This window comes from Electrophorus electricus, chromosome 2, assembly GCF_013358815.1.
Source record: "Electrophorus electricus isolate fEleEle1 chromosome 2, fEleEle1.pri, whole genome shotgun sequence".
NCBI classification, from domain to species: domain Eukaryota; kingdom Metazoa; phylum Chordata; class Actinopteri; order Gymnotiformes; family Gymnotidae; genus Electrophorus; species Electrophorus electricus.
This window is the reverse complement of record NC_049536.1, coordinates 5,087,449-5,105,065: the sequence shown is the minus strand read 5'-3', so window position 1 is coordinate 5,105,065 and position 17,617 is coordinate 5,087,449. Positions and strand designations below refer to the sequence as shown.

General features: G+C 39.7%; 2 protein-coding genes across 12 annotated transcripts in view; both read left to right on the top strand.

Annotated features, from left to right (window-relative positions):
• Window positions 1-12: 12 nt before the first annotated feature.
• Window positions 13-7,857, top strand: slc2a13b (solute carrier family 2 member 13b). Its single transcript, XM_027003232.2, has 11 exons — window positions 13-102; window positions 602-1,099; window positions 1,270-1,429; window positions 1,708-1,913; window positions 2,459-2,567; window positions 3,271-3,434; window positions 4,952-5,072; window positions 6,599-6,724; window positions 6,890-7,008; window positions 7,175-7,327; window positions 7,451-7,857. Exons 2-11 carry the CDS (start codon window positions 628-630, stop codon window positions 7,663-7,665), a joined length of 1,845 nt encoding a protein of 614 aa, XP_026859033.2. The 5' UTR covers window positions 13-102; window positions 602-627; the 3' UTR covers window positions 7,666-7,857.
• Window positions 7,858-10,000: 2,143 nt separating this feature from the next.
• Window positions 10,001-17,617, top strand: part of kif21a (kinesin family member 21A) — a 36,025-nt gene continuing 28,408 nt past the window's right edge. For 7 of the 11 annotated variants that reach the window (XM_027003213.2, XM_027003217.2, XM_027003207.2 and 4 more), the window contains exon 1: window positions 10,002-10,350. In XM_027003213.2, the coding sequence (XP_026859014.2) occupies window positions 10,307-10,350 (44 nt within the window). In that variant the 5' untranslated portion in view covers window positions 10,002-10,306. Of the gene's footprint in view, window positions 10,351-17,617 lie in introns of all 11 variants that reach the window. The other 4 variants (XM_027003216.2, XM_027003215.2, XM_027003210.2 and 1 more) reach the window with 1 other exon arrangement.

Here is a 17,617-nt window from a genome sequence, read left to right as displayed (position 1 = left end):
TGACTTCTGTAGCTAACTTTCAAACAGGAAGTTGTACATACTGCAAAAGACTGCAATAATTCCATGTCTAAAACGAAGACTTTCGGGTATTTTATCTGAAAGGTAGGTTTTCCCTGCCCCCTGCAAATTACATGTTGGTCACATTGACGTCTTCAGCGTTTTATCTATTGTAGCTTAATGGCTCGCATTTCTCGTCGGTTTCGCCTGTCACTCTCTATGGTTCACTGCACATACGCAGATCCTACAATCATCTGAAGACATTAGTTGGCAGCATCTTAAAGATACTTTTAATAACCCATTATAAAACGTTACATTTTTGTGTGGGCGCGCTAGTGACAATAAGTTAATGTTGTGAATGCAATACGTTGCTTCCCATTTTTACGTCCATTCTTCGTTCTTTAAATAATTTCGCCAAACGCATTTTAAAGATGGGCAGTAGGTCACGCAACTGCTTCATATTGTGTTTGGGAGTTACATTACATTAAATTACATTAAATGTGCATAATGGAGAGCATATTGGGCCATGATGCTGCTGCCGAACTATCATCCTGTTGACTTAGTAAAATGTTATTTTAAACAAGTGTCTCCTTCTCTGCTCTAGACAAGGATGATTGTGAGCTACGCACTATGGACAAGGTGATCCGCAATACAAAACTAGAGGACGAGCGGAGTCTGATTAGGGCGCCATCCGACCTCATCATCAACAAACGGACTAACGCAGCGCCTTCGGATGCGAACTCAGGGGAATCAAACACGGCTATCCAGGAGGGCTCTCCTAAATTTGCTTACATTCTTGCCTTCTTCTCTGCGTTAGGCGGCTTTCTCTTCGGCTATGACACCGGAGTGGTATCTGGAGCTATGCTTTTGCTCAAAAGAGAGATGAATTTGAATGCTCTCTGGCAGGAGCTACTGGTGTCCAGTACTGTTGGCGCCGCTGCGCTTTCCGCTTTAGCAGGCGGCTACTTGAACGGTCTGTTCGGCCGGAAGATATGCATCTTGCTGGCCAGTTCCATTTTTTCGTTTGGGGGAATCATTTTAAGTATTGCTCCAAATAAAGAGGTCCTTCTTTTTGGAAGACTTGTCGTTGGGCTTGGGATAGGTAAGCATACATGGCACATGTCACAGTTGTATTTTGTACAGTTTTCAACCTTATTTATTTATGTACAATTTCTGTAAAGGATGACATTTTGCCTTGTAAAAGGTTTACAGAGGGTAAAAGGACAAAAAAGACAGTAACTTAACATGTAGCCTGTTATTAATTTCCCAAAGGTATTGCGTCCATGACAGTGCCAGTGTACATTGCAGAGGTTTCTCCCCCACACCTCAGGGGTCAGCTGGTCACCATAAACACCCTCTTTATCACTGGTGGTCAGTTCATAGCCAGTGTGGTTGACGGGGCCTTCAGTTATTTGAGCAATGGTGGCTGGAGGTATGAAAGAAATGTATATTTTGTAAAAGGTTTCCTTTATGGAAAGTTGAAGAGAACTTTTCAGAAGCATTTGAAAATTTGCTTTATATGTAAAAAAAAAAAAAAAACCCAAAAAACCCCAGCAAGATTAATTAGAAAAAAAATAAATAGGCTAAGGAGTGTCATCTATTTATATTTTGGTGATAAGCGCAAACACAAATACACAAAGTGATACCTGATCTTCACTGTGTGTGGGTGCGCACGTGTGCGTGTGGGGGATGGGGATGGGTGTCTGCTAGGTATATGCTGGGTCTGTCAGCGATCCCTGCTGTGCTGCAGTTCCTGGGTTTCCTCTTCCTGCCCGAGAGTCCTCGCTGGCTCCTGCAGAAGGGCCGATCTCAGCAGGCGCATCAGGTGCTCATGCACATCCGGGGCACAGAGAATGTGGAGGAAGAGTACGACAGCATCAAGACCACCATCGAGGAAGAGGAAAAGGAGAGTGGAGGTGAGCATCTCCTCTTATCAGGGTTTCATGACTCACCTACAAACAGGCAAACAGAATCCCAGAGGCATGCAGAACTTTGTCTTGTTATGCAGATGAGATGAGGGTTCCAACTAGAATACACAGCCTTCATTCCTTTGAAGTTAAAGGACAGGTGTAACAGGGTTATGCTGTGCCTTTAAAAGATAGCTAGTTTGTCTTTATGTTCATGTATATTGTGGGACATGTCTAGTGAGAGAGAGTTCACTTAAGAAGAGCAGCAGGAATCACCCTTCTGCTGGTCTTCTCTATATTGTTTTATTAATGGTGCTTTATACTGTTTCCTTTATGTACAAATGGAATGAGAGTAGCCATGTGATCTGGCTTGATATGGTTGAAGAAGAGAATAAATGAGCCCTTCAGAGTATCCATACCAGTGTCTGTCTCACTCCATGCTAACTCCACGCATTGCTGTTACCCAAAAGCACCTGTTCCTCACTCCAGGTAAGAAGCAATAGACACGACATGAAAATGTGTTTAACAATGTCCTGTTACTGCCTTCCCGTCAGGGGGTCCCGTACTGTGGCGTATCCTGGCCTCCGGCCCTGCCCGCAGAGCTCTCATCGTTGGCTGTGGCCTCCAGATGTTCCAGCAGCTCTCCGGGATTAACACCGTAATGTAAGACATTTGTTGACTGTACAGACTGCTCATGTGGGTGGTCGGTCTATAGTGGAAAATGTTTATTGTTGTCAACCGAAGTTAGCTGCTACAAAAAAAGTAGGAGCCTAAGCTATTTTGTGTGGAGGCTTGTTAAGTAGAAATGATACAAAAGTGAAGTCTTACTTAAACTAACCAAGCTTATAAAATGGTGTCATAGCTAAAGTACATGGTTGCTGAGGTCAAAGTACACTGGTCTCACCAGGTTATTCTAATTTGTTATTCACTGCCCAGTTTTTTTTAACTTCTCTGGACTGGGTCACTATGAAAACAACTCACAAATTCCACGGCCTCATTCTTAAGCACAATGGATAGCTTATCATTAATTTTTTAAAACTAGAAACACTTCCCTCCCCCCCAAAGCTGAAACAAAAAGGTACAAAACAAATAAGTACCAAAGTACCATCTGAAGAAGGACGTGGCATGATAAATATTTATGAGCCCACTGCTAGTTCTTTGAAGCCAGGGGGGAGAAAAATCTATGGAAAGGTCACAAGAAAGTATATGATTGACAGACATTTTGTGTATTTTTAAAATATTAATTTATACAGTATACATATAGTTGATCAACCAAGACACAGTTTTTCCAAACCTTTATCACAATTTAGAATTTCATGATGCTAAGTGTATGTGGCCTAATCATGGAATTGTGGTGAATCCTTAGGTACTACAGTGCCACCATTTTGCAGATGGCAGGAGTGCGGGATGACAGGATGGCCATCTGGCTAGCTGCTGTCACAGCGTTTACCAACTTCCTGTTCACACTGGTGGGAGTGTGGCTAGTAGAGCGAGTGGGCAGGAGAAAGCTGACTCTTGGCAGTATAATTGGTGAGAATCCAGCACCAGTGAAAACATTCATAAACACGGGTCAGTAATTCTGAGCAGAGGTGGGTAGAGTAGCCAAAAACTGTACTCAAGTAAAAAGTACTGTTACTTTGAAATAATAATAATCATTACTCAAGTAGAAGTAAAAGTAGTCATTTAAAAATTATTACTTAAATAAAACTAAGAAAGTATCTGTTAAAAAGACTACTCACGTAGTGAGTTACTTCATTGGGACTCATTTAATAACACAAGGCAACAATATATGTGTATGTGAGTTCCACAAAGTAAAATATGAGGGCCTCATTTCAATTCAAATCTATTTTAAAGATGTTTCTCAGGCATGTTTGTGAATTTTACATGAAGTCCATGTTACTTGTTCATAAATAAGGCTGTTATTACACTTAAAATATGTACAATCTTGAACATCCCTCTTCAGTGTCCAATAATAGTCTGCCAACACAAAGGGGCTCCAATTTCCTTGGTACCCATAAGCCTACTACTATACATAATGATATGTGAGTATAATCGGTTGTAAACTATTTGTCTTGCCTAAGTAGACAGCTAAACTTTGGTGGATCATGTCTGCTACATGAGGTTTTTTCATATTGACTAAATATTGTGCATATAACTTAAGTCACAAGCAACACTGTATTTGGTGATCACTTTGCGATTAGTAGCTTCTGGGATTATTACGAGCTCTTGTCCAAGGTCACTTACTAGACCTTTTATTTTTCGTTATATTTACATTGCAGTTAGGGGATCGAATAGTCAGACCGGCTAGCTAGCTAACATAGATATCATACGTGGACTATCTTAGATCTGCACCTGTACGCAATCGTAAGAAATATCAATATATAAAATCAATTAAAAAAAATTTTTTTTATAACCTTGAAACCTTTATAATCTTGAAAATATGCCTCAGTATGGGGCGTGTATTCCTGCACGCCATGAGTTCAGTTCAGATGCTGCTTTTTGTAGTTTTACATAGCTTAGCTAGCTGGGCATTTATTCTTAGAATATCATTGATATCGGACCACACTTTGATATTAATGAGAGAGCAATATGATAGAGCAGCAATTTCACACACAGATATATGATCCTTAAAGAAAATGATATATTGACGAGCTACATTTCATAAATTTGTGATTTATGTCCCGGAAAATGTATCTGTTCGCTGTTCATTTTGTCGGTCTATTGTCCAGTTGTCTAACTTACTTAAGCAAAGCGGCAGCACTCAGTGATCACTTTAAGGGATTTCACCAATCCTCCCACACTGGACAGGTTGTGGCGCAATGTACAAAATGTAAAAAAATATTTTTAAATGTTATGGAAGGAATATTGACTAATAACGGAATAAATGTACATTTATTGAGTCAGAGTATAAAGTGCCCTCTTTTAAAACAACTCTTAAAAGTGCAGTTTGTTCAAAAGGTTACTTAAGTAAATGTATCGGAGTTAATGTAGCACATTTCCACCCACCTCTGATTCTTAGGGTGATACAGTGTGTATGCATTTCTCAGGCACCAGTGCCAGCTTGTTTGTTTTGGCGGTGGGGTTCCTGCTTTCTGCCCATGCCTCTCCTCCAGTGACCTTTCACCCCAGTGATCCCACGTTCTTCAATTCAACCTGCACACATTATGGGTGAGGGCTATAGATTTTACACTGGATATAAAAATCTACGCAAACCTATAACATTGGCAAGTTTTCTTGTAAAAAGAAAAAAGAAAAAAAAAGAAACCAAGATAAATCATGACAGAATGTATTTGATCTTTTTATGTGACGTGTGTGTGTGTGTGTGTGTGTGTGTGTGTGAGAGAGAGAGAGAGAGAGAAAGAAATGTACTGAAAATGATGTAGAGGTAGTAAAAAAAATGCAGCAAAGAACTATATATATATATATATATATATATATATATATATATATATATATATATATATATATATATATATATATATATATATATATAAAAGCAATAGCCTTGCAAGAGGAAAATATTCACCTTATCATCCCCAGTCTGTGCCCAATAATGCCTCAGCCATTTGTGGCCAGGAGCCTGAGAGAGTGAATTTTGCTATACCATTAGGGAGGGAGAGGTGGTGTACTCACTCTCCTGTCATGTACAGGGGAGAAAGAGTATAGAGACCACACAGGCCATGGGTGTCTGTGAACTCATTTATCAGAAGAGGGTGGAGAGTGCTATCCTCTGAGTGTGTTATCCTGCCCCTTGACGTTGCATGAGCTGCCGGAATTGGCTGCATGTACCCCGGAGGAAGCATGTGACAGCCCTCACCCTCCCTGGTTGGCAGCTGTCATATGATTAGGAGAATAAATCTGACAAGTGGGAATTGGCTTCAGCTATAAATAGGGGTGGGCAGGGGATGGACCCTGCTTGCATAAGTGTACATAGCTTTTTATAAGTGGTGAGGTAGCTGTGTTCATAATCAACCATCAATCATAATCATAATCAACATTATACAACAGCAGTATTCACCTGGCATCAGTTTTAGTGATTCTGATTAACCCTAAATTAACATTAAGTTCAGCTGTTCCTGTAGGATTTTCCTGATAACGTCTTGGTTACATTGCACTGACTTAGCCATGGCCCTCAAAGAGCCTACAAAGCATGATCTCATTGTTAAAAGCTATTTTTCCAGAGGGGGTACAAAGAAATTTCCAGGGCATTGTTTACACGATGGAATACAGTGCTGACAATCATAAACAAGTTAAATAAAAAAAATGACACCACAGTGACATTATCCAGAGCAGGACATTCCTCCAAACGAAGCTGATGAGAGAGGCGGCAAAGAGGCCTATGGCAACATTAACATATCTGTCTTAATTTAAGGATGTGTACACTTATGCAACCAGGTTATTGTAAGATATATTTCATTATTTATTTTACATTAAAATGTTTGCATGTTTTTTAACTTTGTTATAGGTGGAAATTTCATGTTAATGATGAAAAAGGTTCTGATGAATGATTCATGATTCAGCTTAGTTTCATTTGCCATTTTTGTAGGGATATGTAAAACATTTTATATCCAGAATGTGTTTTTGTTTAATCCAGATTTGTGTGTTTTAATCATTTTAGAGATGTCTGTTTATTTGTTTTCTAAATTTTCCAGTACATAGCTGTGAAAGAAGTATGCTGTGACACATATTCCTAGATTTTGTGAATACTGCATGCTGGATCCAAACTGTGGCTTCTGTTACAATGAAAACGGCTCTACCATACTGAACTCCTCTTGTGAACATGTTAATCCAGCCAACACTGAGGAGGCAGCCAGTGGCAGGTATGGGTGTGTCTTGTTTTCTTTTCTTTTCCCAAAATATACAAAAAAACCCCAAAATTTTTAATTCAAGCAACACAAATTTTCCTCCTAAATATTTGTCACATATTGGTTGTTTGTGTTTCTTTTATGGGGTAATTTGATTGTATAATGTATATTTTCATCCAGGTGCTCTAACACTACCCAAGAAAGCACAGATGCTTTCTGGGCCTATAACTACTGCCCAACCACCTACTCTTGGATAGTTTTGCTAGGTCTTATCCTTTACCTGGCCTTCTTCGCTCCAGGTGAAAACAGCCCCACCCTACATGATTTTAAACAAATGCAATGCAATTCATTTAACAGCATGCTAATTATGTATTTCATGCGCTTATGGAAAATGGAGCTGGGCATGATGGGTATAAATAGTTGTAGTGTTTTCACACACTTAAGTGTCTGTGTTTGTGCCTGCAGGGATGGGGCCTATGCCATGGACCGTGAACTCAGAGATCTATCCACTATGGGCCCGGAGCACAGGCAACGCATGTTCTGCAGGAGTCAACTGGATCTGCAATGTTCTTGTATCTCTGACATTCCTCCACGTGGCTCAGTACCTGACATACTATGGTACCAGTCTCCATTAGTGCCCTTCCTCACTGATGACCTCTGCCAAAGATGGATGCTGATGTCCTTTAAACATTTTGTGTGTGTGTGTGTGTGTGTGTGTGTGTGAATTTTGCCTTTTTCTAGGAGCATTTTTCCTGTACTCAGGCTTGGCTTTGCTGAGCTTCCTCTTTGTGCTTGGTTGTCTGCCAGAGACCAAGGGCCTCGTGCTGGAGGACATAGAGACTCTGTTTAGCACAAGACTCTGCACCTGTGACACTACTGATGGCCAAAAAGTGCATTACGTTCGGGTAAAGGGGGGCAATCATTTCTCAGATGAAGAATTCTCAAATAGGGAGTAGGGTTTAGAAACACCTTTTCCCCCTCTCTTCTTTTTCTCGCAATGAATGAATGCATGCATTGGTGATGGAATCTTCATTTTCACAAGATCCTTGGTGATGGAGTTTCCATAGCTTTCCAGAGAAGCAATGGTATATTTGACTAATAGTTTTTTAGCAACACACACACACACACACACACACACACACACACACACACACACACACACACACACACACATATATATATATATATATATATATATATATATGAAGGAAAGTAATAACTTATTTACCATTTATATATTTAAACTCAGGTGGGTGGTCAACATGTTGTAAATTGTCAATACTGTTATTATCAGACATCTTTGACATTTTTTTATTTGTCTGAATTATGAATAACACATATCAAAAGCTGTCACCATGGGTGACTGCAACAGATTACAACAATGATCCAACCAGTGTGTACTCTGGAATGTGGGGCCATACAGATTTATGTTTACAGGACTGAACCCTTGGGAATCTGGAGCAAGCTTTTCGTCTATGGTACAGGGCAGTAGATCTTTCCATAACTTTCTTTAAGTTATAGTAGATATGTCCATCTGGGTTTTTATAGTATGTGGATACTGGTGAGGGTTCACAGAACATATTTAAGTTATTTGAGATACTTATTCCTGACACATTTGTCAGTTGACTAAATGTGGCAGTTTAAAATGTTCTAGCCTCATTTGGACTTGGGAAAGTCGAATTATGGGACACTAGAAGCAGAGGACAGAATTTCCTACATATCAGTGAGTAGTAAATATTAGGATTTATTATTTGCACTATTCTGAAATGAACAGTGGTTGGGTGGTGGGAGTTTATTAACCCAATGTTTAAAAAACATACTTTAAACATGTAAAAGTTATTGTTCTTCCCATTTATTTTCTACTGCTACAGCTACAGTAGTGACCAGTAGTAACACCTGGACCAGAACGTTGGGAACAAATAAACAAACTGCTTTTCAAGAACGAAAGAACAACACTATGTTGAGGAACTGACATTCATTTTCATTAAACCGCAACGTTTCTACTCATTTTCATTTTTTAAGTCAATCTCCTTTTTTTCAGCCATGTGTACAAATCAAAGTGCAAAAGATGAGTCAGCGTTCTTCTTTATGTACAAGGGGAAGTGGCGACTGTCCTGCTGTGTTCTACATAATCTAACCTAATATTTTTAATGCACTATTGCCAGTGACTGGGGTAAAAAATATGATTATTGCCTTTTAGCTATTCCAAAATATATATTTAAAAAAAGGTCATGCTTTAGTAATATATGGAAGAGTATATATTTGAAGTTTAACAACAGCAGGCCATCTTATGTTCAGTCTCAAAGTATATACAAAAATCTAAAATTTTCAGTCTGACTGGCTATATTATTGAGTTGAGGGTTTTTATAATGTTTAACTTTTTCCTAAATAAAATTTTGAATAATTAAATGTCAAATGGACACATTGTCCTTATTGTTTTAGGTGTACACAAAATAACGTCTAAGTATGTGGCTTCTGAAACCTGCTGAGTCTATGAAACATTTTCCCATATGGAGCAATTTGTGACCTCAGTAAAACTGACCTTAGACAGTCCACACCAGACTTTCCATGGGCTACAGCCACAGTCTACTGAAAGCCTACTGTATAGTCACATACAGTTTTCTTTATATCAGAGTAAGATTTCCTTCCAAATAATGCACTGCTGTCTCTAATGTAACCTGAGAGCTTGTCACTTGAAACCCTGCTGCCTTTGTAAAGCACTTTGGATGAGTTTAAAATATAATGGGGTAAAACACAGGCTAGTGAGACATTTTACGGTAGTTACTGTGAAGACAGGGATATTTCACCTTAGTTATTGTAAACCAAAGTGTGTGCAAGGAATTGTACCATCACTATCTTCTTACTGAAATGACCCATCTTTAGTACTTTGTTTGTTTCATACCAAGTCCTTTTGTTTTATTACTTGGAAGCATGCTTTGGACAAGTATAGGCCATATGGGCGTGTCCAATACCAACATACCACCTGTTCACACGCTGTTTCTTTCAACTCAATTTATTTACCACAGCGGTGCTTTTTTTTTTTAAAGCCTACATATTGTTAATATATAGGGAATAGACATAGAAATCAGTTAAATGCGTTGAATCTATTTTCAAAATCTAAAACAGTTCTTAATTAGAGTTATCAGCTTGTTCGCTTTTGTCTGACCATAAATCGTCCAAGTCTAATGAAACGGTGACAACGGACATTTTTACGCGGGTTATGACGTCAACCTTTAACGCCCAGGCTCCAAAGGCGGAGTTTGCTGACGCATTGCGGTTCGGAGTTTGTCCACAGTGCGCGAGGCGCAAACCCCTCCATCCAGTTGACGAGGTGGCACGAGCTCCCTAGACGTGTGCTGCTTGTGCAATGGAGTCGCATCGCAATCCATAATTTGTTCAACATGTAGCATTCCAAAGCAGCATTTTTCATACGGCTTGATTAAAATAATAGGTTCCAGTATGGCAGAAGCGAGACGCGGGTGAGCTTCGGAATTGCTCTCCCTACAAAGTTACCTACAGCGCCGACAGGGTAAAGAGATTGATCCGTTCATTCTTGTGGATGGTTCTTAAATCGATTAACGTTGGAAACACAGGACCATGACAACCGGACAAGACGAGAGTTCAGTTCGTGTGGCGCTGAGGTATGAAATTAGCAATAAAATATTGCTTGTTGCATAGTGAATTAACTACATTGTTTCATGTTGCCGACGTTGGCTACTGTAGCTTTCTGCCGCCGTCACCAGCAGGCATACATTTATCCATGAATGTGGAGCCGCCCGGTAATCAGGCCTGTGACGTTTCTTAGACAGTCTTAGTGCGCCATTAACAATAAAATCAGAATTGTGTGTATTGTTTTTGGAGCCTTCCTTATGTAGTTTCTTTCTGATTTCGTTCTCTTTGCACAGATGAAATGACACTAATATTTTGACAATCTGAGCACTTTCGCATGTTGTCAAACAAGCGTTTGCCGTTTATATTACGTAGGTTAGCATACTGTATGGGTTTTTGCGCCAGATGCCAGTCTTAATGCTTATGTCTAAGCAAAAAAATGCAATATTGGATGATGCAAGCATCTGGTATCAGCCGGGAATATGTAGGTGCAGTCATGTCAGGTGCACGGCTAGACTGTGTTAACACGCGCAGGCACCGACATTACGTTTATTCGTCTATTTTCAGTACTGTTAAGGAAATTACTGAGATTTACCTAGTAATGATGGATGTGTGCGCAGGACAAGTGAGGTGTCTTAGAAACCAAGTCTTGCAATCAAAGCGGGTGATTGGGCGGTTGAATGACGTTTAGTCGATGAAAGGACAGCGTTATTGACTGGCCGGCTGTTCAGAGCAGTGGGCAGCTCGAATGAAACGAGCTGCCGTTGGATGGTTACAGCTCATAAAATGAATTTGAACAAAACCCACGATTTCTAAATGTAAGCCATAGCTGTGTTTGCTGGTCATGGAACGGTTGGAAAAAGCGAATGTAATGTTTTTCAGTATAGGTCCATGTTGGTGCTATTACATCGCTGATGTGACTGACTAGTATCCGTTTTGAAATCCTGATTTACAGCAAGTCATGCATGTTCATTAACTTTAGCTATATTGAGTGGCCACCGTCTCTGCACATGTCCCAGTCAAAATATTTTTTTCCCCAGTGTACTGATTAATGTTTTCTGCAATGCCAAATTTTCCATTACGTTTGTTCCAATTAGACTTTCTTCCATTCTAGTTCATTGATTTAATACACAACTAGGAAGAGACAACTGATCTGAAGCATCACCGATAGTCATATTGGTTTCTTTCAGTAGTATCTTACAGTCTGTGATCATGGCCTCTAATTAGGTCACTGGAAAAATGCCTTGTGTGGGTGTTTCTTAGACCATAACCATGGAAGAGCTGCCTCTAAACTGCCAGTATGATGGCCTACATCCAGGGTCAGCACCAGGTCTCACAAGGTGTCACCTCCTCTATCCTCCATTTCACTGCCTCTTTCTCTGAACTCCCCCAAATAGCACGACCTTGTAGCATAGTTGTCCTGCGTTTAAATTGGTAAGATGTTGCTTACTGTCCACTGGTTATGTGGCTCATCGTGTGGCTCACTTTTACTTTAAAGGATTTTTTTGTTGTTGTTGAATGAGTGACTGAGTCTTTTAGGTAAGGTTTCTAGTGTAAGACCAGGCTCATGTCACGGTCTTTCCTCCATAGCGACAGGCGTCAGCCAGTGAGTCAGCATCTCAGAGCCAGCACAGATGTGGTCTGGCTGAACAGCGTCCACTGCGAATTTATAAACATGATAAAATCATTCAGTCCCACCCACAGGATGGAGATGTCTCCTTTCATCTGTGGGATCTATATCAGGACATGAGGATGGAGGATGTTTACACATGATGCCTTTTAGGTGTGTGGGGGGGGGAATTCAAATAAATAAATACAATGTAAAAAATGATATATAAAATATGAGAGCGCCAGAGCCAACTCATCTGGTCCTCGTCTGGATTGATTCTCTCACCCTTCATCCAGGAGCATTCATTTCTACAGACTTAAAAGCCCACAAAGTATCCTCCGCCCAGTGCAGGGGAAAGGCAATACGGCCAACGCCTGTGGAGCCAACGTTGTTTTACTCCCATGCCATTGTTTTGTGTCATCTGTGAAGAGTTGAAATACTATTGTAAATGTGGACTAATGCGACTGCAAGAGGAGTTTGATTTCATATTTTGGCACAGGAATAGAGGGTGATTCTGTGTTGTAACGGGCTTAAAAAGCAGGCCGTCTATGCGGAACAGATTGGCAGTAACTACATGTGCTAGCCACACCCAAGCTGGCCTCTTTTCTCTTTCTGAAGGTTTTTGTTTTTTCTTGTTCTTTTCCTTTTTCTATTTCCAGTTCATCAGTTGTCTCAATGCTTCTCATATAAATGGTTTGTTCATCAAATTTTTATGTGGGTTATTGGAGCTTTTTGTGTTTTTGTTTCGGTCCTTCCAGCACAAGGAGTTTTAAAATATGTTTTCATTTCGATTAATACAGTTGATATGTACAATAGGAGTGGTTATATCTAAGAGCAATTAATTAATGCTAATACTGCACTCACACACAGCCACACACACCTCAAACATACCTGCTTGGCATCATTCATTCCCCACCCATGTTTAGCATGCACACTTATAACTTCACACACCTAAAAACCACCGCTATCCACACTCTCACACTCTATAAACATTTCATATGATTCTTCGGTGACGTATTACTTCATATATAAGACATGGGAACATAATCGCAACCCTTACCTGTTAAAGACAGTATGATCTGATGAGATCCTCACACAGTGATCTTTGCCAGTATGGGAGAGACTGTGTTGCTTTCCTTAGACAAAGACAACCGGTTTTTCAAAGTCAACATTATATATATATAGGCAAATAACTCGTATTTGTAATTTAGTCATTGTCACCTTTTCATTTTGCAAATTCAAATTCACCACCATGTCCATGAGGGAGGATCTAGTCTCTTTTAGATGCTCTTTTAGCACTTGTGTAGTGACGAGCTGTTTTCACCAGGAGCTGTATTCTGAGTCTGCAGAGTTAGCTAGCCGTTTTCTTTAAAGTGTTTTCACAGACATGCGAGTCCTCAATCAGGCTAAGCTTTAGCTGCACTGTGTTTGCCTAGCTTCAGAAGGGAATCAGCACCACACACTTGGTTAAGAAACAAATTTATTCCTACTGTTCCTTCTTCAAAATCAGGATTTCTTTGAATATTGATCCTTTTTTCCCCCCAAATTTGATTTTAAATTTTTCCCAGTTGAAACATACAATTCCATTCTATAAAATATAATAATAAGTTGTATATTAAATTGATTAGCTGCACAGAATTTAAGTATAGATAAATAACATTTTCAATTTAGCAATTGTCTGTTGAAAATACTAGGATTAAAAGTAGTTTTACTCTGTCCAGAAAATGCACATTAAAAGTTCAAAAGATAATATTAAACATCAGTCTAACTTTAAAATTCTGAATTTAGATGAGATTTTTAACTATTGAGCATCCCCCCTCTCTGTATTTTCAGAGGCTTTTTTCATTATGTATAGTATTTGTTTTTCAGTGAATTTTCCAGCATGCACAGTTTATGACTTGGTGGTGTCTCAAAATGTTGTCTCCAAAATGTGTACGTTTGTGGTTGAATGTGAGGTTTGAATTGGAGTAGACATGCTGAAAGGTCTTTAATATCTGTCACCATGTACCCCTAACAAGATGCCTCCTCCTCACATTACCCCTGCCACAGTCAGCACCCTGAGAGCTGCACTGACCCTAGATGACCCTCTTGACCCATGAGATCCAGGAAATGGGGAGGCATGGGGAACCAACCTTAGTGGAGAAATGACACCATTTTTTACTATTACAAAAAGTGATAACAGATTATGAACAGCAACCAGGACCAGCCCTCCTAGAGCTTCTTTGATAGTGTGATTAATTGTAATGAAGTATTTTATGTGGTGGTTTTATCTCCATGGCAACCAGCCAGGACTCTATAATGGTTTATTATGTAGTGGGTGGGTGTGTGAGGGGTTTAACTGGGCTGTTTATTGGCCATTAACCTCCAAGCATATTTAAGTCTTCAATGGAAGAACCATCTTATAACTGCATTTTGGTAGTCATAGTTTGCATGTTCTGTATTAAGAGAGCTTGTGCTTTATTTCTTAAGGTAAATGATTATTTTTTGACTGCATGCATGGCTGCCCTCAAGGTCTTTCCTCTGGAAGGACTTGTTCTTACCTGACAAGCAAGACTCACTGTTGCACTGTTGCCTGAGTTGCCAAAACATGACTGCTGATATCAGCCTAAGCACTTAGATTGCCCCTTTGGAGAAGGCAGACTTCCTTCTTCAAGGTTAATATATGCCCTTTGAGAGTAATGCTCCAGTTAGCTTCTCACATGCTTTTGAATTTAGGATAATTCAACTGCATGACAACCCTGGTGTGTTCTGTTGCTGTTGTTTGTTCAGATGCTCATTTTGCTTGTAATTCTGAGACCGATGTCCAATTTTAGAACAAAGATTTTTGTTTGCAAAGTTCTTTGCTGATGTGCTTATCCTAATCATACTTAATTCTGCAGCTCTGATACAATCCCTTTTTTTCTTGTTTTGTTTTGCAAATGTAATCTTATTTCCCTCTGAAGTGTACCCACTCTAGCCATTTAAAGTAGAAACCTGTAACTACCCACTAAGGGAATAGTGAACGAGGAGGCTATTTGAGGCTACTCTAATGCTTCCTAAGCTGTTTTTGTCTGACCCACTCTACGTTTATTCTTGTGTATTCCGTTGTGCATTTGGGTTGACCCAGTATCTGTTTACTTCTAATATATCCCATGCTGCATTTAGGCAGAGACTGTGTTCACTGGAGTGCAGTTGGCTGCACTGGGACACTAATGGCCTGAGTGAACTGTTGGTTTTCACTGAATTGCACCAGGACTCTTCTCCCTTCAACGTGCGTGTGTCTGCTTGTGTGTGTCTGCTTGTGTGTGTCTGCTTGTGTGTGTCTGCTTGTGTGTGTCTGCTTGTGTGTGTCTGCTTGTGTGTGCCTGCTTGTATGTGCCTTGCTGAGATGTGAAAAGAAAAGCTGCACTGCCTCATAGCGCAGCATGAATAGCAGTGTAATGTACCTTCAAGCGCCAGTCTCTCTCTTGGTCTGTGTTTAATGCTATTGTCCTCCTCCTCCACCTGTGAGGACTTTTCTGGCCCTCAGCTATGTGTAGCATATTAGTGTATTCATTTCACCACTTGACCAATTACTATATGGTACATCGTAAAAGTAATGCCTTTTGAGCATTACTGTGCATACAAAGTTGGCTTTCAGATATCCTTGCCTAAGTGTAGGTTCTAACAAGTCTGACAGTATCCCGTGGTGAACAGTTTGAAATGTCATTCAAGACAATCTTAAGCAGTTTATTTTTATGGACCACCATAGTGCAGGAGTAACTGTGCATTCTGTGGAGTGCATAGATCAAAATGAACACATTGTCGTACATACACTTTGGCCCTTTTAGATGATACACAATTTTTAAAACCCAAAATAAATACTGCTGCTCTTTTGCTTTCCCAAATGATAATATTAGTTACAGACTGGGTAGGAAAAGCAGATGGGGAGAGGGGATTATATATAACGGATATCAGAATGTATATCAGAAACATTTAACTATTACACACCTTGTAACTCGTATCTCTTGCCATGTCAAGCTTGTGTTGGACCTTCTTTAGCTCTTCATTAGTGGTCAGTTTCTGACTATATAGAGCCACTGCTGACAGGATGCTTTTGGAGTGCAGATGACCTTCATCCCAGCAGTGACACCGACACTAACAAAACAAGTTAGGCTACACTGATACACTCATACCAAAACACATGCCATTATGCTGTCAGTGTTAATAATGTGTTGAGAATGGCCTGAAACTATGGTCAGAAATCAGTGAATGATGAGCAGGTTAAAGGCTGACTGGCAGCTACAGATGGGCTATTGTACTTGTATAAAATGTACCTGTAAAAGAGGTGTACCTCAGAGTGGCCCACAATGGTGGCTTTAATGCAATGCTTGGTAAATGTAAATTGTCGGTGTGTAAGAGGTAGGATATTGCTATGACAAGCTATTTGTTTTATTATCTCAGTCTATAAAATAAATGCTTGCTAATGTATCATAAAATGATCATAAAAAGTCACTTAGTATAAATCTGCACCGGGGAGTCTACAAAGAGGACAGTCTTAATGCCTGTATGGTTTGGAGAAGAGTAAAGTCTCTTTCACAGTGACTACTGTGGTAGAGCACTGTGTGAGTGATTTTTATTCTATTTATTTATGTATTTAGGTATTTATTTATTTATTTTAAAGCTCACGCTTGCAGTGCACCACACATAATGCAAGACTGGGTTTACAAGTGATTTGCTCTTACTTTTACACTGCATTATAACCAGTGACCTAAAGCTGTTGACTAGCTAGAATCTTGTCAGTTGATTGGGAGAATCCTGCAAGTCATTCAGGTTGTTCCAGAATCCTGATAGATTACTACAGATTCAGGATTTTTTTCAGATCCTCTTTGAGTCAAGCATAGGCTACTGAGAAGCTAGAAGTAATTCTATAATGATGATGTGACACCAGCTGTGTTCAGCTGAAGCTGAGTCCGAGGAAATGGTTGTTCCACATTCTTGCCTTGCCTGGCCTTACCTGAAAAGAAGAGCCGGTTTTCTTCATTTAGGCACAGCTCTTGAGCCACTGCAAAGGGATAAGAATGGCAGGCACAGGCCTGTCTGCAGGTGCATGGTGGGTTATTCTGTTAGAGATCAACAGTAACTCCACACATGGCCTCTTGTCAGGAGTGACTGATTTATGGCCGTCAACCCATATGGTTTGCTGTAAAATGTGTTTGTTTGGGGTTTTTATTTAGTGATGGTGGTTTCTTTTTGTTGTTTATTTCTTTTTTTACACTTATGGAGGTATGCAGCTTATTAATTCAGGGACACTGAAAAGCTAGCCTAATGCAATTGCACCATAAACGTGTTAAATATAAATAATACTGTCATGCTCAGATTTTTTCCTCTGTTTTATTGCACAGACTCATTGTTATTGGGCAGTGGTAGCTATGTGGTTAAGGTACTTGACTTGTAATCAGAAGCTTGCTGGTTCCATCCCCACCCCTTCCAAGTTGTCACTGTTGGGCCCCTGAGCAAGACCCTTAACCTTCAATTGCTCAAGTTGTACTCAGTCATAATTGTAAGTTGTTTTGGATAAAAGCATCAGCTAAATGCCATAAATGTATTTTTTTTTTAAATAAACAAATGTTGAGCATACACTGTATACTGATAAAACAAATTTGGCCAGACATGAGAAGCATGTCAACTGAGTACGAGAGACTGACTTAACCTTAGATTTACATTTATGG